Source organism: Perognathus longimembris, chromosome 5 (assembly GCF_023159225.1).
Source record: "Perognathus longimembris pacificus isolate PPM17 chromosome 5, ASM2315922v1, whole genome shotgun sequence".
Taxonomy (NCBI): Eukaryota; Metazoa; Chordata; class Mammalia; order Rodentia; family Heteromyidae; genus Perognathus; species Perognathus longimembris.
This window is the reverse complement of record NC_063165.1, coordinates 28,087,612-28,110,019: the sequence shown is the minus strand read 5'-3', so window position 1 is coordinate 28,110,019 and position 22,408 is coordinate 28,087,612. Positions and strand designations below refer to the sequence as shown.

The window sequence follows — 22,408 nt, the reverse complement described above, 5'->3', positions numbered from 1 at the left end:
AGCCACAGCACTACTTCTGAGTAGCTAATCAGAGAAAGAGTTTTGCAGATTTTCCTGCCTGGGCTGGCTTCAAACCCCAATCCTCAGATCTCAGCCTCCTGAATACCTAAGATTAATGTTGTGAGCCACCAGCACCTGGCTCAGTCCATACTTTAAATAAGGTAACATTCTCAGGAACTAATATGGTAGGAGTTAACTATCTTTTGGGGAGGATAAAATTCAACCTTTTAGAGTTACAAAGCATCAATTTATTTCAGTTATTCTTCTCTTTCTACTTTGATCTGTTTTTTGCTTACAGATAAAAAAATACTATACATTAAATATTACTGATACAAAGAATACATCATATTTTAAATTACATTTTCAATGATAACATTGCATCCAAAGAGAGAGGAACTGAACCCTCAATAATTGTGCAACTCATGATTCTGTAAAGGTAACTCTTAGTTTTAGAGTATGAAATAGACCAGTAAAAACTTTGAAGAGTCTCTCATTGACATATTTCCTTAGTTATAGTATGAATTCCTTTTATTCTGGATAGATTATTATAAAGCATTGGATGAATCTAACACTGACTAACACGCACACACCAACACATACACACACATACACACAGAAGAAATGTCTATAGATATTAATGCAAATTGTTGCCCCCTCTATGATAGAAGAGCCCTTACTAGTCAACAGTCTACCATGTGTTTGGTTAAAATTGCCATGTGTGTATTCTAACCACCCAAGAAACACAAGTCATACTGACAACTTGGGAGTTTTATTTTGGTAGTGTGAGCCTGAAGGATCTCAGTGAAGGGAAAAATGTCTTGTGATGTTGGGTGTAGACATAATTCTTACAGTATTTTCACAATATGCTGGGGTTGTGTCTGGGAGAGAAGGGATGGATGGCGGTACTGTGTTTGAACTCAGAGCCTCACTCTTGTTTAACTTGCTTGTTCAGCAAAACCAGTTTAGGCATGACTCTAGCCCTGTTTTTCTCTTGGTTGTTTTGGAGCTGGAGTCTACCAGATTTTTCCCCCTGCGCTGGCTTTGAATTAGGTTCCTCTAGATCTTAGCCTCTGGAGTAACTAGGATTATAAGCATAATCACACATCTGTGGTTGTAATTTATGTGTACATTACATGATTAAGAAATAAATTCTGCGGGCTGGGGATATGGCCTAGTGGCAAGAGTGCTTGCCTCATATACATGAGGCCCTGGGTTCAATTCCCCAGCACCACATCTATAGAAAACGGCCAGAAGTGGCACTGTGGCTCAAGTGCTAGCCTTGAGCAAAAAGAAGCCAGGGACAGTGCTCAGGCCCTGAGTCCAAGGCCCAGGACTGGAAAAAAAAAAAAGAAAGAAAGGAAGGAAGAAAGAAAGAAAGAAAGAAAGAAAGAAAGAAAGAAAGAAAGAAAGAAAGAAAGAAATTCTGTCGGACACCAGTAACTCACAGCTATCATCCTAGCTACTCAGGAGGCTGAGTTCTGAGGATCATGGTTCAAATCCATCCAGGGCAGGAGAGTTTATGAGACTCTTATTTCCAATTTCAGAAACCTGAAAGTAGCACTGTGGCTCAATGGTAGAGCACTAGTCTTGAGCAAAAGAACTCAGGGACAGTTTACAGACCCAGAGTTCAAGCCCCATGACTGGAAAAAAAGAAAGAAAGAAATTTTAATTTTGCTAAACCACTGAGATTTGAAAATCTGGATTCACTTAGAATCTGAGGAATAGTGTGATACTACATCAGAGAATCTGTTTTATTCTAATAATGTAAAAATTCAAGGTAATGCCTATATAATGTTCTTCAGTAATGTTTACTCTAACATTGGAGGGATCAAAAATAAAACCAAAATCATAGATAATCATGTAAAGTCCAAATTTTGTGTAATCTCTTTCATCCTAGTTATGCTATCTGGTCCACATGGCTTACAATAGAACAATCAATAAGGTACACATACTGACTTTTCCTGGAAGTAGCAATGTACTTCTGCTTATCATTCAAAAAGGTCCAACTGAAGTATATAGAGTATTTTGTAACCATTGTCTATTAAAAACACTATTCATCTTCAATCAAAATAAATCACTCTTCCTCTGTGGAAAGCATAAACACCATCTATTAACCTTTGCTAATAGATAATTTATTATTTATTAATCTTTGGAAATGAGTGTATTTACCTTGTGCACTATGAAATCGCTTAACTCTCGGAATAAAATATATAGTGGAAAGAATAATTCAATATACCTACCGAGTATCTGTTGGGAAGTTAGTATTACTACAACTACTTTTGTGGGATTGGCAGTAAGGGAGGTTAGTCAGCTCTCCATTGATATAGTAAAATACCTGAGGCAATTAATTTCTAAGGAGCAAATATTTATTTTGGTTCATTGGGAAGTTGTATCCCAAACTGTGTTGTGCTTCTGGCAAAGGCAGTGTATCACATAAAAAGTGTGTAAAAACAAACCATTCATGCTACAAGACAGGAAGTGGATGAGAGAGGATAGGTCAGGATGCTGCAATTTTTCACCAGGGTATGCCCTCAATGACCTATGCCAGGGCTTCCTATACAGTTCTACTTCTTCAAGGTCTACTGCATCTCTAGTAGCAACATCCCAGAAACTAAGGCTTTCCATGAGGGGTTTTGGACACACTGCTTACATTCAAACCACATGAGATCACTATTTTAATGTGATATAGTGAATGGAACCTCTGGCTAACATCTGGAGGGGGAAAGTCACTGTTGGAAGGCTATTGACCAATGTACTAAATTATAGTCAACTATTACACCAGGACAATGGTGAAGTGGCACAATTGGCAACATGCACTCAGGTACTGTCAATGATTATAGATTCTCATTGAGAAGTAGTAAAATGTGGGAAAACCTCTTCTATGACTTCATGAAGATTAAAATTACATGTGCCCTTCCTTTGAAATCTATCTTCCTCGCTAAATACTTTGGTGAGGTGAAGCCAGATTCACATGTAATGACAACTTAGTTTGAGGACTGTAGCCTGATGCCTGTTCCTCTGAAGGAACTATGAGAGGAATTGATGGAGGAAGGTTGTTGGACTCTTAGAACATAAATTCAAAACAGGAAGATGTAAATAACAAGGCCAAAAAATGTTACAAATAATGATATTAGGGTTTCTAGCAGAAGGAGAAACCATTTAAGCCTGTCCCAGAACTGTTCCAGAAATGACAACTATCTTTTATAAGTCTCTTTTGGGGATTGTGTGTTTTTTTGGTATTGTTTTTATTCCAGGTGAGCTTCTTTGTCTAGTAGATCTTTTTTGTTATCTTGGAACATGTCATATTTGGTAACATAGAAGCAGCTACAGGACAACTCTTACATTAGTGATTGTGAGCATGTCCAGGGCTCAGAGGTTCTGAAGGACAGCCTCTGCCATGAAATCAATCTGGTCTTGTAAAAAAAGACAGAGCCTTGGCAGTTTCCTGGAGGCTTAATTCCTTTGAGTGATTACAATGTATCTGTCATGCTGAAATTGTTTTACCACTTCCATTCCAAACCATCTGTAATTCCCAAGGCAATACCAACAACACAGGGATTACCTAGACATTTTTATCTTGATACTGGGATACCAAAAATGTTCAAGTCACAAGAAGGGAAACAGAGGCGTCTTTCATAATCAGGAAAAGAGAAGGAAGGAAGTGTGTCAAGGAACAGATCCTTAATCATTGAAGTAGAAATGTTAATTACTATTTTTCCCCCATGGAAGAAATAAATTTTTTGGCCACAGAGAGTGAAGCAGAAAATTTTATATTAATTTTAACTCAGAGAGCAATTATATTCCAGTTGCCAAAGCAATTCAAGATGGAAGAGTAGTTACTGACCCCCCCAAAGTTATTCCCACAGGTTGAGATAACTTTGAGTATGCAGGACATGTGGCATTGGAGCATTTTAGCAGTCCATAAACAAGAGTAAGATGAAGCACAACCTATTACCAGTCACCAACCAGATACAACTGAAGTGTCATGGTGGGCCTTGTTTAACTGTATGACAAGCCTTGCATTGTGATAGGGGAATCATGCAGCATTAAATAAGGAAAGTACATATTGATGATGAATTGGACATCTCTAAGTCTTTCCTTGAGTTTGGTTTGATTTCAGGTAAAAGGAGAGGGAGAATTGGAATTTTGTCTAATTACGGGAAAGATGGGCCTGTAAATAGATTAGAATGAGGATTTAGAGTCTTAGCTTAGGGAACTTTAGTCTAAATTTCTCATGACTGCATTAAGTAAGCCCCTTTGACAGAATTCCTTGTTAAAGATTGGGACCAGATTCAAGCTCAAATCCAAGTTCAGAGTCAGTTTGGAAAGAGAGTATAGCATTATTCTATGCCAATGACAGAATAGCCACATATGTTGTATCTGAATGAGGCCCACAGAGATCCAACAAGGGCAATTAGTGGTGCTCTGTTCAGGAAAGAATAAACTAGATAGAGCCAAAGATGTTTAAGGACAAAGGCACATAAGAATTTAACAAAAGGACAGGAGGCCCATTCATGGTTTATGAAGTCTGATTATGAAGAATGGAATAAGAAACACAATTTAATCCCTCAGGGTGTAAGCATAGATGGACAAGGCTGTAGATAAGAAGCAAAATTATTCAAAAGATTAGGAAAAAATATAATACAACCTTTTAACATTACATTTATCTGTGGTGAAAGTTAAGGGCTATCTTTCAAAGAACAACTTGAAGTCCCTGGTTGACTCTCAGCTCCAGGAAGCTGTATGTTTGTCCTCCCCAGGATTTGGCACTGGAAAGTATAGTTTGACCCAAGGCAAATGAACCTACGTGTATAGGTAACAGTTGCTGGAGTGTTCAAAGTTACCGGATGTGCTCCCTCCCACATAGGTTGGTGTTCCAAATAGTTGACCCTGTATGATTTTGACAAAGATCACATCCCTAAGCTCAACTAGAGATTTGTTGGTGTTGGTATCAGATGTTGGTTACTTGATTTCTGTATCACTGGTTGTACCTGTCCTCAGTAAATGATATGAGAAATTAAGGTCCATTTCAAGGTTTCCTAGAATAGTTTAAGGTTTTCTGCAGCACTTTTTTTTTTTTTTTTTTTTTTTTTTTTTGCAGTCATGTGGCTTGAACTCGGGGCCTGGGTGTTCTCCTTGAGTTCTTCAGCTCAACACTAGTGCTCTACCACTTGAGCTACAGTACCTGTTGGATTTCAAATTTCCCTCTATTATCTTGAGTTTCCCCTTTCATATTCTGGATATTAGACAACTGATGCTTTTTTTAGGATCTTGGATGCCCTGCAAATCCAACATTTTGGGGCCACATGGGCATTTAATATTGCTGAAGGCATATTATGGTTAGTGTAAGCATATAATTGTTTTTGAGAGCCTGGGTAATGCCTTTGGGGCAGAAGTTCCTGATAAAAGTCCTAATCCTACAGTTTGATCAGCATCAACTACTGTCATCCTGCAATTTTCTTTGGCTTTCTTTTATGATACTACTATCAGATTAAATCTGGGGGTTGCAAAGGTTTAGATATGGCCTGCTGAAGTTCACATTTTGTCATTTCTACACAGGAGTGAGTTGATATATCTTCATTTGTTTGGGGGCAGTGGAGTGGTTAGATTTAGCTTCTAACATACTTTAAGAGTAATATTTGGAGTATCCAATGGTAATGCCTCATCGTCTACCTGGCATCATTCATTAATAGACCTTGGCTATAATGAGGTTAACTTTCTTATGTTTGTTCCAAATTTAACCTTTTAGGCAGTGACAAAATAATCTTTTAGCATCTAACAAACTTTGTGTCACTAAATCTAGATGTTATCAGAAGTAAACATTGGGACAAGGGATTTCACTCCTACAAAGTTTCTGGATAAGTATATAGAATCCAATTCCTATTATTTTATCGTCATCATCATGATTATTATTATTATTTGCAGCAAACAAACAGAGGCTTTCTTTGTCTGGCAGTTGAGGCAGGGATAGATTTCAAAACTCCCATTAAGGTTTTATAGGGGGAGAGGAGGTAACAAGTTGGATAAGAAATATACTTGTCTTCCATATGAAGCTGTAACCTCTCTGTACTTCACTTTGACAATAAGGAAGAAGAAAAAAAGATTTTATAGGGTAAGACATTATAGGAAAGAGGAGGACAGACTCATTTACAAAAGAAAGATTGTACCCACAGTGCCTCTACATTTTGTGTGTGTGTGTGTGTGTGTGTGTGTGTGTGTGCACGCGCGCGCACAAGGGCTGGAGCTTGAATTTAGGAACTAGTAATATCCATCAGGTTTTTATTTCCCCCAAGGCTAGTGCTCTACCATTTAAATCACAGCCCTCGCCTCCAGCTTGTTTGCTGGTTAGTTAGAAATAAGAATTTCACAGACTTTCCTGCTTGGGCTGGCTTTGAATTGGGATCTTCATATCTCAGCCTTGTGAGTAGTTGGATCACTAGCATGAGCTGTGCAAATCTTATTTTATAAGGATTGGAACATTAAAATGTAAGACATTTCATGACATTAAATTAAATTGGCAGGTGGCTTTGTAATTTAGATTTCCACTTTTAACATTTCTCCATCTTTCAGTGTATACTGAGGCTAAGCCACATTATAAAAATATATCAGAATCTGTCTTTTTTTTTTTTTTCTTTCTTGATTTGTCATGGGGCTTGAACTCTGGGCCTGGGCACTATCCCTGGGCTCTTCAACTCAAGGTTAGCAGTCTACCACTTGAGCCCCAGCACTACTTCTAATTTTCTGGTGATTAACTGGATATAAGAGTTTCACAGGACTGGGGATATGGCCTAGTGGCAAGAGTGCCTGCCTCGGATACACGAGGCCCTAGGTTCGATTCCCCAGCACCACATATACAGAAAACGGCCAGAAGCGGCGCTGTGGCTCAAGTGGCGGAGTGCTAGCCTTGAGCGGGAAGAAGCCAGGGACAGTGCTCAGGCCCTGAGTCCAAGGCCCAGGACTGGCAAAAAAAAAAAAAAAAAAAAAAAAAAAAAAAAAAAAAAAAAGAGTTTCACAGACTTTCATGCTCTGCAGAATCTTTCTTTTAAAAGATTCTATTGATTGTTGTATCCAGTCATTGGGAATGCATCTCTCACCAATATCTCTAAGAGACAAAGCAAAGGGCAAGAAGCCATTACAGTGGACTATCATGTTCTTATTGGAATAATCCCGACTCTGGCACCCTGAATTGCACATCCTTCTTGCTTGTTCTTGTTCTTGTGGTGGGGGAGCAATACCTGATCTTGCCAACTATACCAATCCAGAGTCAATATTCTGACCCAGTGGTTGCTTTCCTAGATTGCCAAATCCTCCTGGGATGTCCATTTCTCTCTGGAGTGAATTCTCCTAGAATATCCCTTGGAAATGCATCTCTGCCAGATGAAAACATGGAGTTTCTTTATAGAAGGAATTTGGCCTTTTCGGAACTTTACACCTGGTCTTTGGTAAGCCTGGGTCCCTTGAAATTTACAGTAAAGTCCAGGTCAAACTAATTGATATGATACCATATTTTTGTATAGGATGGCAAGAAATTAAGTGACATACAAATAAGCCTGTGAGAGGAAATCATTGTCCCTTGTATCTTTTAACAGGAAATAAACAGATTGGGAAAAAAGTATTTAGTTATCTAGTTCAAACCAAGAATTGCCCTTAGAGAACTTAATGATTGCTGCACAGAAAAAATTGTCACACAGCTCCCTCCCTCCCACCATCAAAACAAAGTAGCAAAATGAGCATGAGATGAACTGGCCTGTGTAAAACAAGGTAGAATGAGGTCTAGGAAAGGCGTAGAGAAAGTCAAGAATCAAGAAAGTTCAAAAATTAACAGTAAACCTAACATTGGACACTGCAGCCACTGGCATGGATGGATTTTCAATGTTGCATGGAGACTGACTTGAGAAAGTTGGAAAGGCCTAACACCAATATCCAAGCTTCATGACCCCCTTATCTTATTATGGGATTTTTCAAATTGTAAACACATTAAAAATGGCAGTTTAATCTTGATATGGAGGAAGAGAGAAGGGAGAGAGGAGAGAAGAGAAAAATGTCAGCACCAGGCTGGTAAAGCAGGACTCTTGGGCCCATTGAGAATGCACTTACTCATTTCTCAGAAAGACAGTCACCTCACTCGATTTGATATCTCCATAAGCATGTCCTGGTGTGCTCTCCTAAGGTATAAACAGTGAATAAAGGCAGGTTTTTAGTCTTGCAAAAGAGAGGTTTTAAGGTTAACGTACAAAAGTATCTTAAAGAGAAGTGTTTATGGAAGGAAATGGAAAGATGGGATTATTGAAGGAAAGCAGAATTATACTCCAAAGAAGACAGCCCAAACAAGCAACCGAATCTCTGACCTTCTGGGTATTTGGCATTATTGTGGGAAAGTTTTAATGATTATACTACTTAATTATGGAGATTTTTGAAAAATGGGAAGACATTTCCAAGAACTGAGGGACAAGGAATGGTAAACCAAACACGGCATCTGCAGGACCTAGGATGGTGATTTGCGTAAATATATATGTATGCAACCATGATTATGAATGCATGTACTGGATGAGGCTTCAGCCTAATGTTGACTTCCTGTTTGGGGGACTGTTGGCCAATACTTCACCAAGTAGACATTATTCATCAAAACAGGGTAGTGAGGAAGCAGAATAGCAAACAAAATGTATTCAGACAGGATGCTACAACAACTCTTCAGTTTCTCTTGCTTTATTGTTCTTTTTATGTCTGACTACCCCATCTCAGTCCCAGCCTTTTCTCTAAAGTCTGAAGTTCATTAGCATACCCGGATATGATGGTGACTTAAGCCTTGACACTTGGGAGGCAGAGATCAGGACAAGACCAGCTGGAGAAAAGTTCATGCTACTCCATCTTCATCAAAGTCGGTATGAGGTGATGTACACCTGCCATTCGATTACATGGAGAAGCTCTAATAGAATTGACATGTAGACCAGTAGGGGCTTAAAGCAAGACCCTATCTCAAAAAATAACAAATAGATTAAGGGCTGGTTGAGTAGCTCAATTGGTAGAGTATGTGCCTATCAAGTGGCAAATACTAGATAAAAATTCAGCTATGTTCTGCACCAAGGATGCCCTTATTATTTGTTAAAATACCACTTACTTCTCAGCTCCAAAATCTGCATTCATTTCCTTGGGCTGCTATAACAAGATGCCATAGACTTGACCATATGAACTTATTTTCTCACAGTTCTATAAGATGTAAAATACAAGATGAGTGCTTCAGGAGAACACTGTCTATTGTGTAGATGATTTTCTTCTCAGGGTGTTCTCACTTAACTTTCCTTGGCATAGCCCCTGAAGAGAGAAATAACACTGACCTGAACCACAGGATGTCCTGTCTTATAAAAAGCACTGGTCCTTTTGGATCACAACCCCTTCTTTATAATTCAGTGTAATGCTAAATACTTCTTTAAAAGTCTAATCTCCAACTATAGTAGCGACACTGTTTTTTCAATGGCAAAGTATGAGATGCTGGTAAAAACTATTGAATTATAGACATTTACTCAACGATACAAAAATGTTCTAAAACTCTCACTTTAACATGAACATTTTAAAATTAAGTAATATCCTAAGAGTCAAAGGGGCTCTTTGTTTTGGCAGTCCTGGGAATTGAACACAGTACCTTACACTTACCAAGTGCAAACCCTACCACTGAGTGACACCCATAGCTTAAGTCTCAGAGTCCTTTTAAACCTCTAAGCATATTTCAGACATCAGAAGGGAATATTGTGAAATGAGGCCAATTCTTCACTTTTACCTTTAATTCCACCAAAACAATTTGCCTGTTGCATTTAGAGACATGAAAGTTGACACAGGCCAGTGAACTAATAATACTGATGCCATCCTAATAAAACAGGTCAAATAGAACAGAAGCAACCCATTTCTTGTGTGCTACCTTTTGAGTACATGACGTCAAAATCACATGGTGTTTTTGGTGTCCTAGTGGGTAGGAGAAAAAGAAGACTAGGGAAACAACTGTGTAAACATCTTACTGCAGTCATGAAAGAGACCTTCTATTGTAACCTCATGAAATATAACCAGTTTGCAATCTACCAATCAAGAGAAGAAAAGAGGATTAGAGAAAATTTCTTTTTCATACCTTGCCAAATTCTGAGTGCCTTCAAATGAAGTATCTTCATTTATCACTCACCAAAAACAAATGAATTAAGTAAAAGAAATTGCCAATGTAATTTTTCTCTGTGTAACAAGCTGCTTGCTCTGTCTTTTGAGTAGAAATATTTGTCATTTTGGAGTGAATAGCTAATATGTCCTGCTCTCTGTATCTATGGCTAAATCAAAGGCTTAAATCATGTGGAGATAATTGGCAGGATGAAAGTTATAATTAAATTTTGGAGTAAGTAACTGTTTGTTTTGGCTAAACAGTTTAGGCATTGTGCCTTTGCTCATTCATTCATTTGTTCCAAAATGGAGGGTCACTGACTGGTCACAGTTTTAATGCCACTAGGGGCTGTTCTACTTTTGAATAAATGCGAGACCACACTTCTCTCATCCGAGTGTTATTAAAGCCACCTTTTATACGCCTACTTCTTTTCTTTTCTTGATATACATAAATCCTTACCTAGATCTACCTTAGGATCTTTGACTGTGTGTGTGTGTGTGTGTGTGTGTGTGTGCGCGCGCGCGCATGCCTGGCTCTGTCTGTGTGTATTGTGTCTGTATGTGCTGGTACTGAGGTTTGAAATCAGGGTTTCATATTCTCAACATTTTTTTTGTTCATGGCTGACATTCTAGCACTTGGGCCACATCTCTGGTTCTTGCTTTTGGATAGTTAATTTGAGATAACAGTCTCAGAGGTTTGTCTGCTGAATTTGAACTGCAATCTCCCGATCTTAGCCTCTTGAATAGCTGAAGTTACATGTGTGAGCTGTCAGTTCCCAACTGATCTTTGACTTTCAAAAGTATTTCTCATTAGCTTAGTTTTTTTGAAGGATGTACCTATAGCTTTTCTTCACAGATGGCTTTTTGTTCTTATGATACTGGGGATGGGAACCCAAGGTCTCATGAATGCCAGGTAAATGTCTACTTCTTGAACCAAACCCTGAAACATTTGATTTTTTTTTCATTTTTCATGTTAGACAAGATTTTGCTACATTTTTGCCTTGACTGGCTTCAAACTCACCATGTTATTTCCTCTGTCCTTTGAGTAGCCCAGATTATAAGCATGCAACACTGATGCGTACATGATATTTTTAGCTCCTTTTACCCTTAGTACATGGTGGCTCATGCCCATAATCCTAGCTACTCTGGAGGCTGAGATCTGAGGATCATGGATCAGCCCAGGGAGAAAAATCCGTGAGACTCTTAGTTCCAATTAACCACCAGAAAACTGGAAATGGCACTATTGATCAAAGTAGTAGAGTGCTCAGCTGAAGAGCTCAGGGACAGCACCTTAGTCCCCAAGTTCAAGCCCCATGACCACCACCACCACCACCACCACCAAACACACACACACACACACACACACACACACACACAAAAACAAAAAACCCACCTAAAACAACCATCCTGCCATTTCAATAGTTGAGACCTGTGAAGTACAATTGTACTTCAAAATATTATGTGGTTGTTCTGTTTCAGTGAAAGCCATTTCCCCTCATACTGTGAGCCACTACACACTGAAGTACAAAGTTCAAAGCACTGTGCAACTGCGATGCTAGCCAAGATTCTCTTCTCAGACACATTCTTTCAGGAGAAATCTTTCATTCTTGAGATGCCAAATTAAAAGGGCCTTGGGAAAAAACAGGCAGACAGCAAAACCTAAAAAGAATGCATGCGTTTTTAGAAAGAAGAAAGAGGAAGTCATCTTTGCCAAAGATAGGACTGTGAAAGAGTTTTAGAAGATGACCCTTTCTAAAATCTGGAAATACTGGAAATCTGACACTGTACCCTTATATGACTTTGGACTCTTAATAGGGATAAAGACCTGAGGAAAGGGGGCTACCCTTGGGCCAAAAATGACCCATGAGTAATTGTCTGTGGGGTAGGGCTACCCTACAAATATTATTGGTGCTTCTATGAAACCAATGACAATTTGTCACTTTAGAGCATCAGATGTATACTCATAAAACAAAGATGCTCTCACAAAGGGAACAAGTGACAATGTAAAGATAGTTTGTGACCATGAGTTCAATGTGGTCATTTTAGCGTTTCATTCTCTCCAATGTAGCCCTAATATCATGTGATGTGTTTAACATAAAGTGTGATCTTAAACTAATTTGTGTGGATCACTGAAAGTGTTGAGACTACACACCAGCCTGCTCTCTGAATTGTTAACCAAAAGTACTTATGTAGATCTTCAGATTCTTCTTTATGACATGAAACCCATTTTAAATATCATATAATCCATACTCAGGAAATTATTTTAACTTTTATTATTTAAAAATAGATTTTAGCTAAGTACTAGTGGCTCATGCTTATAATCCTAGCTACTCAGGATGCTGAGATTGAGGAAGCCAACTCAGCCAGGAAAGTCTGTGAGAATCTTATCTCCAACTAATCACCATAATATTAGAAATGGTGCTGTGCCTCAAAGTGGTAGAGTCCTAGCCTTGTGCAAAACAGCTCAGAGGTAGCACCTAAGACCAGAGTTCAAACTCCATGACCCATAAAACATTTTACAAGAAACTGAGGTCATCTTGGGGATTCTGCTAGCAGTTATTTGAAGTGTCAAACAATAAAGAATTTTAGTGTCTGCTGACAGCCGCTTTGTTAAAAAAAATAAGGTTATTGTCATGGTGATGTACAGAGGGGTGACAGTTACATACATAAGGGTGTGATTACATTTCTTGTCAACCTTGTTATCGCCTTCTTTATTTTCCTCTCACTTTTTCCCCTCTCCCCCCCAAATTGCACAGTTAATTTTCAATACATTGCCTTGTGAGTCACTGTTGCATTGGTTTGTCCTTTGTCCCTTGTCTCACCATTTTGATGTTCCTTTTCCCTTCCTTAATTCAGGTTAACATATACACAATACCCAGGGTACCAAAATCAAATGCAGTGACCACAAGGGATAAACCATAGGAAAAGAAAATGAAAGGAAAAAAAAGGAATAAATTTACATAATACATTACAAACAGAACATGTAATAAATCCCCCCTGAGCATTTCACTTGCAGAGTTGGTTCACTTTCCAACATCATGTACAATAACAATGTTTTTCCAAATGTTAACTAAAGTGTCAGCAAGGTATGCTTCAGATTAACAATAGATGATATTAGTATGGAAAATGAAGGGAAGGAAAAAATACATGTGTTAGAAAACACTAAACAATAATTAATAGATGACTTCAAAGCACTCTAGGAATTCTGGGAAATGGCATAATTTAAAGAGTAAGTAATCATAATACAATCACAGAACATAATATATAAATATAGTAGGTCAACCTGTCTACAATTTTATTTAAAGGAGGTATAATGAAAATACATCACAAAATTTTAATGCTCAATCTTTATCTTAAGTATTGTCTGAAACTCTCCTACAGTAGTTTACAATGACTTCAGCCTTGTATCTATTATTCCTCATGAAGCATAGTGGTAAACATGTTACCAGAACCATGCCATTGTTCTTTCAAAGAAAACCTATCTATGTTTATGTTTATAAGCTTACATTTTGTAAGGGAAATATTATGACTATTTCTCATAAAATAAAGTACTTTGTCAAGATAAAAATATTTTTTGGAGGGGAAGGCAAAGATTTATTCATACAACTTTATTTTTTTCCTTCAGTTTTGTCAAAGCAGAGTGCATCACAAGTCCTGGTTAGGAAACGTCGTGCAAATTCTTTACTTGAAGAAACCAAAGAGGGTAATCTCGAAAGAGAATGCATTGAGGAATTGTGCAATAAAGAAGAAGCCAGAGAGGTATTTGAAAATAACCCAGAAACGGTAAGAATCTATGGAAAACTATTAAGTCCTCACATGTACACATGAATACTGCCTGAATATTTCCTGTTGAGTTCTTGTGTTCTATCTTAAAGTTACTGATTTTTTTATATCACAATCCTTATGTAAACTAGTTCTATTTCTGGAGAAGATACTGTTTAAGGAAAGTAGACTTGGTTAGGCAAGCATTACTACCAATAACAACGTATCATGACCAAACTATAATTTGCTTACACTAATTATCAGCATGTAGTAATGACTTATGGCTTTCAAATATTTTTCCTAATGAAATATAGTAATATTCAGTGAGGAAGAGAAAATGCCTCAAGTATAATGCATGTGCTTCTGTTGTTATTACTATGGTTCACTAAATCTCTGTATTCTCTTTCCTTTTCATTCCGCTTCCTCTCTTCCTCTATCGTGTCCTTCGTCCCTTCCTTCCTTCCTTCCTTCCTTCCTTCCTTCCTTCCTTCCTTCCTTCCTTCCTTCCTTCCTTCCTTCTTTCCTTTCTTCCTTTCTTCCTTCCTTCTTTCCTTCCTTCCTTCCCTCATTCATTTCCTCCTGCCTTTCCTTTCCTATTTTTCATTTTTTTTATGTCATGAGTATTGTGATTTACAAGTATGTAATACCAGCCATTTGTTTTTATTTATTTATTCAACATTGCAAGTGTTTGAATTAAGGGTTCAGTGCCTGCTAGGCTGGTGCTCTGCCAGACTGATACACTGCTACTTGAATTATGCCTCTAGCTCTTCTTTTGGCTAGTTATTTTTGGAGACTAAGCCTAGTGAAATTTTCTTCCCGAGATGGCCTTGAATCCCAGTTCTCCATATCGCAACCTGCTGAATACCTAGGTTTATCAGCATAAGCTATCTGTACATGGCTACCCCCAAGTTATCCTTAACTGGCTTCTAAAATATCTAATCTAGAGCATGTATTAGAATATTGTGTATATTGAGTGCATTTTATTTGATAAACCTTGGAAAGTTTCCTAAACCTACTTTATTGTCACTAGTCATCTTCATTGAGAATGGGATAGTGTGGGGATACAGACAAAAGTTCAATGTATGTCCTACAAAATTAAGAGTGAGGGAAGGGGTAGGAATGGTGAGAATGCTGAAAGCGTAACAGTGACCTAGATATACTGTACTCCAAAACTCCTTTGTTAAATGGCAACTCCTTCGTTCAGCTACTCTTATATAATAATGTAAAATAAAAGTATCTTTAAATGTCATGCAAAAATATAGCATGTTATCATTCATCCTCTCATTTTAAGGAAAAGGTATTATTTAGCATTTCCAATGGATAGCAGGCATATACACAGTAGTGTGAGGGTGTCACTGAGATCAGATCTGATCATCTACAGGGTCACCTCAGAAATTTTTCCTAAATTAACTTATATAGCTTAGAATTAGAAATTAAGAAAACATAAACAAAATATGTCCTGTATTTCTGCCAGGGGTCTCAGTACCAAGAGAACAGATGAATAGACATCATTAGTCTGTAGTTAAAGTTTATCCAAGACTGCAGCAACTAGTGTTCTCTTGGGCTTCTCTTTTTACCTGTACATATTCTAATGGGTTCAAAGTGATTTTTTTTTCACTAAGTACCCAGAAATTCATTTTTTATCTCTCCAATATAAGGTAAAAATGTTTTTCCCTCTGCTTTGTGGCTTTTATGGATAAGGAGCTGACAGATTAAAACTAATTTTACAGAATAATGTAGACTACTTTTATGATGAGGTAAGGATTTTACATGTATGTTGCGTGTTTTATAGTTACATAACAAGGAATGTAAATGCCCTGTCTATATTAAAGTTTCCCTGGTGAAAAAGGATAATATATATTCACATTCAGAGACATTTCTTTTATTAAAGAAATTTGATATATATAAATATATACATATATACTGATATTTATATATAGTATATATTCTATGTATAGAAATTCAATATCATTTAATATAGAAATTTAAATATACACCAAAGTGGAAAGATAATAAACTCCAGTAAACAAACTGCTATATAATATCTATTTTAGTTTAGTTTAGTTATATTTTTTATTATCTTTAAGTAATTATACAAAGAAATTACCATTCAGCAAATCAGTTGATAATACACCAGGCCATTTTGATCATTTTCACCAATGTCATCATTTTCTCTCATCCCTCCTATCCCAACTCCTCCCTTTAATTATCCTAGTTATCCCTGTTCTCAACAATATATTATCTTTTTCATTTCTTTATTGTCAGAGTGAGGTACAGAAGGGTTACAGTTTCATACACAGGGCAATGGGCACATTTATTATCCAACTTGTTACCTCCACTCTCATTTTCCCCCACCTTCTTCCATCTCCTCATTCTTCCCCCCATGAGTTGTGCAGTTGCTTTACACCATATAGTTTTGTAATTATTGCTGTTGTCTTGGTTTGTCTTTTCATCCTTTGTCTCTCAACTTTGGTATTCCCTTTCTTTACTCTAGTTCCAATACATGTATATACAATATCCAGTGTACCAAAATCAGTTACAGTGACATCAGGGGTAAAACCATGGGAAAGAAAGAGAGCATAATTTCACATGGTATGTTGAAAATAACAGTGATAAACCACTTGTTTCCATATCTTGGGGTTCATTTCACTTAGCATCATCTTATGTGTTCATATGGACATAGCTATTGAGCTATTGTGATCTTCTGCTAGGATAATCTTAGATGTATAATAATTATTCCTGATGAGGGAAACCATAGAGTCTATGTTTCTTTGGGTCTGGCTCACTTCATTTAGAATGATTTTTTTCCAGGTCTTTCTATTTCCTTATGAATGGGGCAATCTCTCTCTCTCTCTCTCTCTCTCTCTCTCTCTCTCTCTGTCTCTCTCTCATATATAATATATATTATATATTATATATTACATATATTATATCATATATATATTTATTTTCTATCCTCTTCATCCTAATCTTTGCTTTGCTTTTATGGAATGTTATAAGGCATGTTTGAATCCCTAAGATGTCATATTATTATTATAGCTCCTATAAATATTTGAGAACATGTCTCTAACTGTAGATATAGTCTGAGATTGGAGCTATAAGCGGCAATGGAAAGTGAGGTAGAATTTAAAGAAGAGAAAACATGTGAAGAAGGAAAATACATTTATACATTTCATTACTTTCACTGATTATCATATTGACAGAAGAAAAAGATGGCAGAGACATAAGAGAGGTATAGAATAAATTTAAAGAAAACTCATTTGTTATTACTTATTTTCTAGTTTATCTCAAATACTTCCTGTCCACATCCTTATTACCCTTTGTTTTTATTCCTTGTGTTCACCTTATTGCTTACTACCTCTCATCCCTAATTTATTCCTTTCACCATCATAATATCATTATTTGAACTCTGCTGCTTATGGTTCTGGCTTTTCTTCTGGAGAAAAAAAAATCACTGTGGTCTGTGTTATTCAGTATGACATTTCTGTACTCATAAATAAGTGCATATGTATTGTACAGCAATGAAGTCTTTGTTCTGATGTGTTCCATATTTAGTAAACTGGATTATTAAGTAAATTTTTGTGCAGAAATTCTGGTTTTGCATGGGCTGTTCTGGTGCTAACATTGCTACATATTACATTATGATTAGAGCAAACATGATTCTGTTGAGCACCTTGAGAAAATTACTATCAATTTTTTTTAGATTTTGTCTTTTTCATAAAATGCATGTTGTAGAGCAAATTCTTGGTACAGAAACTTTTTCTTTATGTCCAGTTATAAGTAAGGTATTACATGTATATCATATGTTATAACTATTTTCCTTAGTTCACTTCAAACTATGTGACTATTTTTCAATCTTGATTTCAATATGTATGGTGATATAAAATAGTGATATAAAATATAGTGATGTGACATAAAATGGGGCAAATGGGTATCTAGTCATTGTGATAAATTAAATGATTTATAAAAAAGAGCATATATGTATCATTCTCTTGTAACTCTATAATGAAATTCAGGCTTGCTAATTTATATATTTTTACTTACTCTCTTTCTAGGACTATTTTTATCCAAAATACTTAGGTAAGTTTTAAGGATCTGAATCATATGATCTTTTGAGTTTGACTCTATTTATATGTCCTATCCAATATAACTTTATTAATCATGAGAGTGAAATATTTTCAGTCCTTTCATTTAAAGAAACAGACATATTTGGAATGGTTCTTAATTGTCATATAGCATTTTCTTTTTTTTGTCATTCTCATATGTCTTTTATAAAGTGTCTTTGTGCTGATGCTCAATTATCTCTAGGTACCAAAAATTCTCTATATCAATTTTCACAAGTTACTTCTCAATGAAAAGAAACATCTCTAAACTCTCCAGATATTATGATGTACATCGTTATCATCTAGACATCTGTAGAATCATTAAGAGCTCTTCTGTGACACCATTTATAAGTCTCTCAGTATCCCATAAATTTTATATTTTACCAATAATGTTCAGTGTTTATCAAGCCTATTTTAAGTATGATATTTGTTCCCAAGGGAAATGGCTGTAATTTGTATATAAACCATTCAAATAAAGAATATACTGGGTGTCATTTATCTTGTTCAAATGTATAACTTTAAAACTAGCATACCAACTTAGATCTAGCAGTCATACTTCCACTTAATCAAATATCGTACTAACCTGACAGAAAGCAAAGGTAGATGGAAATATGGAGAGATAGCATTTGGAATACTGATACTTATGAGCCCATAGGAAAGTAAGTCTCCTACTTTTAGAATAGTTCCTGCTAAGATTTCAGAACAAGTAAATCTGGCTCCTTCAAATAAATGTATTTGTTTTTTATTTACAGGTTGTCTTGGCTCTTTTCGAGCTGGAATATTTGCTGCACGTCAGTCAACAAATCCTTATCCTGACCTTAGGAGCTGTGTCAATGGTAGGCAGGTCCATTATGGATCCCAAAATAAAAATAAACAGAAGTCAAACAAAACAAAACATGAACCTTTCAAGTACAAGACTTCTATGTCAATGTAAACTAATGCTTAAAAATCAATAAATGAACCATTGAAGGGTTGTATGCCCAGCTACAAAGTATTTTTAAACTGAGTATGAATAAATATCTTTTAGTTCTAAGTACTGCTGTTTAAAAGAAAAACTTGCCATGTGAAACCGTAGCTTCTTTTGTTGATGATCCTCTTATATCCCTTTCCTATGGTTGTACCCAAACTATCACTGTATCTTATCTGAGTACACTGGATACTGTATATACTGGTATTAGAACTAGGGAAGTGAAAGGGAGTACCAAAAGCTGGAGACAAAGGATAAAAGACAAAGGACTCCAAAAGCAATCCCTGCAAAACCATTTGGTGTAAACCAACTGAACAACTCATGGGGGGAGAGGGAAAGGGGGAGGGGGAGGGGGGAATGAGGGAGGAGGTAACAAATAGTACAAGAAATGTACCCATGGCCTAAAATATGAAACTGTAACTCCTCTGTATATCACTTTGACAATAAATAATTATTATTAAAAAAAGAAAAACTTCATCTAACGTAAGCTGAACAGTGATCTTTGAATGTAAGATTTAAGTCACTCTTTTTTTTTTAAATGTTCCTTATAAAAGCTCTGTTTTGCTTGCTGTTGCATAATGAAGTAGTCAAATCAAATGTCAGTTAAACTGATCAAATAGAGTCAGACTTGTTCCTACAAGATCAGTATCAGCTTTGGTTTTGGAATGTAATTTCACTATATGGACAGTGATCATCTTTCAGCACATGAAAGATGTCTTTCCATTGTTTACTTAAATAAAATATTTTGATGAGAAATCTGTCAATCTTGCTTTTCTCTCTTATAATATTTGTATAGTTCCTTTGCTTTTATGATTTATTTTCCTAGATGGGATTGCTTATACCTATAATTCCAGCAACTCAGAGGTAAGGAATGTGAGGATTTCAGTTAAAGGCCAGCCTGGGCAGAAAATAAGTGAGACCTCATCTCAAACAAGCTAAGCATGATGCTGAATAACTGTAATCATAGTAATGTGGGAAGTATACATAAAGAGGCAAGAAGTCTGTGATTTTTTTTTCCCATCAGATCTAAGGATTTTCTGCTCTGTAAATTTTTTTTCAAACTCAGTAACTGAGCAATGTCTTGGAACTTTTGAGCTTGAGCCTAGTGCTCTATTACTTTGAGCCATAGCCCCTTTTGTTTGGTTTTCTGGTGGGTAGTTGGAGATGAGTCTTATGGACTTTCCTACCTAGGCTGGCTTTGAACCTTGATCCTCAGATCTCAGCCTCCTGAGTAGCTAGGATTACACATGTGAGCCACCAGTGCATAGGTGTCTGTAAGTCTCTCATCTCCAATAAATTGCTAAACTAAATAAGAAAACAAAGTAGAAGTGGAGCTGTGACACAAATAATAGAGCATTAGACTTTATCACAAAGGAAGTCATGGGATAGCAGCCTGGCCTGAGTTCAAGCCCCAGAACTGGAAAAAAAAAATCATCATTGTTCTAGGCCACGCTAAGTAAACATACAAGACCCTACCTGAAAAGCAACTAAAGTAAAAAAGGATTCTGGGTATGTGTTTGAAGTGGCAAAATACTTGCCTACTTTGCACAAGACCTCGGGTTCAAACCCTTGCATTGCAAAATAAATGTTAGTAAATAAAATTTTGATTTTTAAGCTTGACTAGGGCTATATGGAATTGCCATTAACTTAAATTAATTTAGCCTAATAACTAGACATTAGCTTTTGTTACCTGATGGTGAAAATCTGTGGAAGTAGATCCTTGACTGGAAGTAGGATCTGTGGAAGTAGGATCTTGACTGAGTAATTGCACAAAACAATTCCAGGTCACTTAGACCATTTCAATCCTTCAGTGTGGCTGGTCTCGCACTCCCTGCCTTTGTAGTACTCTGAGCAGCAACATTCTACTTTGACCTTTCTGAACTCCAGTGTTTATTCTCTCCACCTTTGGTCTCTATTTGAGTTCCTTTCTGCTGCATGGAAATCATTTGCAGGCAGTTAGTATACAATTGTATGTCTCATTTGTTTGAATCCTTTCCCATAGGCTTTTCTGCTACTCATTACCTAATGCTTGAAAGGCATAATTCCACACATTAAACTAAGTTCTACTAATTTACTGAAAAAGCAGAAAATCTTTCCCTTTTCATACCATCTCTGCCCAAATTGGAATTCTGCAGAATTCCAGTTCATTGCCTGCCTATGGAATGGTTTCAAATACCATGTAAGGTGATATACTTGAAAAAATACTTGTGTTACAATTAGAGAATATGGTACATGTTCAAATTGGTAAGGTACGGTCCCCAAATAGTACTGTTATAAGGATTTGCCTAATGGGCCCACTTTGTAATGAGAAGTAATTATATGAAGGAAAAATTGTAATTTTATTTGTTATTGTCTTAATACAAAGGATTTCGCTGAAAGGTTCATACTTTTAACTTTGTTTGGCTTTATATAAGAAAATGTAAATAGATATTTATTCCCTTCAGCCATTCCAGACCAGTGTAACCCTATGCCATGCCATGAAGATGGTTACTGGAATTGCAAGGATGGCCAAGCTTCATTCACTTGCATTTGTAAACCTGGCTGGCAAGGAACAAGGTGTGAATTTGGTATGTATAATAAAACCACCTGATTCATCTCTATCAGATGCATGAAAAGTTCTCTGGAATTGTTATTATTCTCAAAATAATTTATTTTTCCTCTTTTAATTAGATATAAATGAATGTAAAGATCCATTCACTATGAATGGAGGCTGTAGTCATATTTGTGATAATACACCTGGAAGCTATCACTGTTCCTGTAGAAGTGGCTTTACTATGCTTTCAAATAAAAAAGACTGTAAAGGTAAGAGCAAGGAAGGAGAATAAGAATGTTGTTTGCTGTGAGTAAACACTGTTTAGTTAGAGGATCTCCTCAGGAAATTCTTAGGAAACACTGCTTGTTAGTCATTATAGTAAATATATGTATTTTTTATCTATCTTGAATCCTTGTAATACTCTGGTACTGTCTTTCAATTTACAGTACTGTCCATAAGAATATTCTGTTGCTTTCTTATTACGCGTGTGCATGCACATCTCAGTAAACAATTGTATTGCAAATCAAAAAATTTCCTTATTAATTGAGGTTTTAGTGCAGGTGTTTGCATGTTAGACTTGGACAAAAAATTGTTTATCCTCTCTTTTCAGATGTTACCTACTGTTATTTTCTTTCTTGAACAGATGAACAGCAAAACAAAGAAATCTTCAATACTACTTAAAACTTTTCCCATTATATTTTATTTATTTATTTATTTTTGGGCCAATCCTGGGGCTTGGACTCAGGGCCTGAGCACTGTCCCTGGCTTCTTTTTGCTCAAGGCTAGCACTCTGCCTCTTGAGCCACAGCGCCACTTCTGGCCATTTTCTGTATATGTGGTGTGCTGGGGAATCGAACCCAGGGCCTCATGTATATGAGGCAGGCACTCTTGCCACTAGGCAATATC

The 22,408-nt window shown here is 36.6% G+C and overlaps 1 protein-coding gene across 1 annotated transcript in view; it reads left to right on the top strand.

Annotated features, from left to right (window-relative positions):
* The window catches only part of Pros1 (protein S), a 50,448-nt gene that overhangs the window by 5,791 nt on the left and 22,249 nt on the right, over positions 1–22,408 (top strand). Inside the window, exons 2-6 of the mRNA XM_048346458.1 lie at positions 13,763–13,920; positions 17,955–17,979; positions 18,755–18,838; positions 21,414–21,536; positions 21,640–21,771. Coding sequence (XP_048202415.1) covers positions 13,763–13,920; positions 17,955–17,979; positions 18,755–18,838; positions 21,414–21,536; positions 21,640–21,771 — 522 coding nt within the window. The remainder of the gene's footprint in view (positions 1–13,762; positions 13,921–17,954; positions 17,980–18,754; positions 18,839–21,413; positions 21,537–21,639; positions 21,772–22,408) is intronic.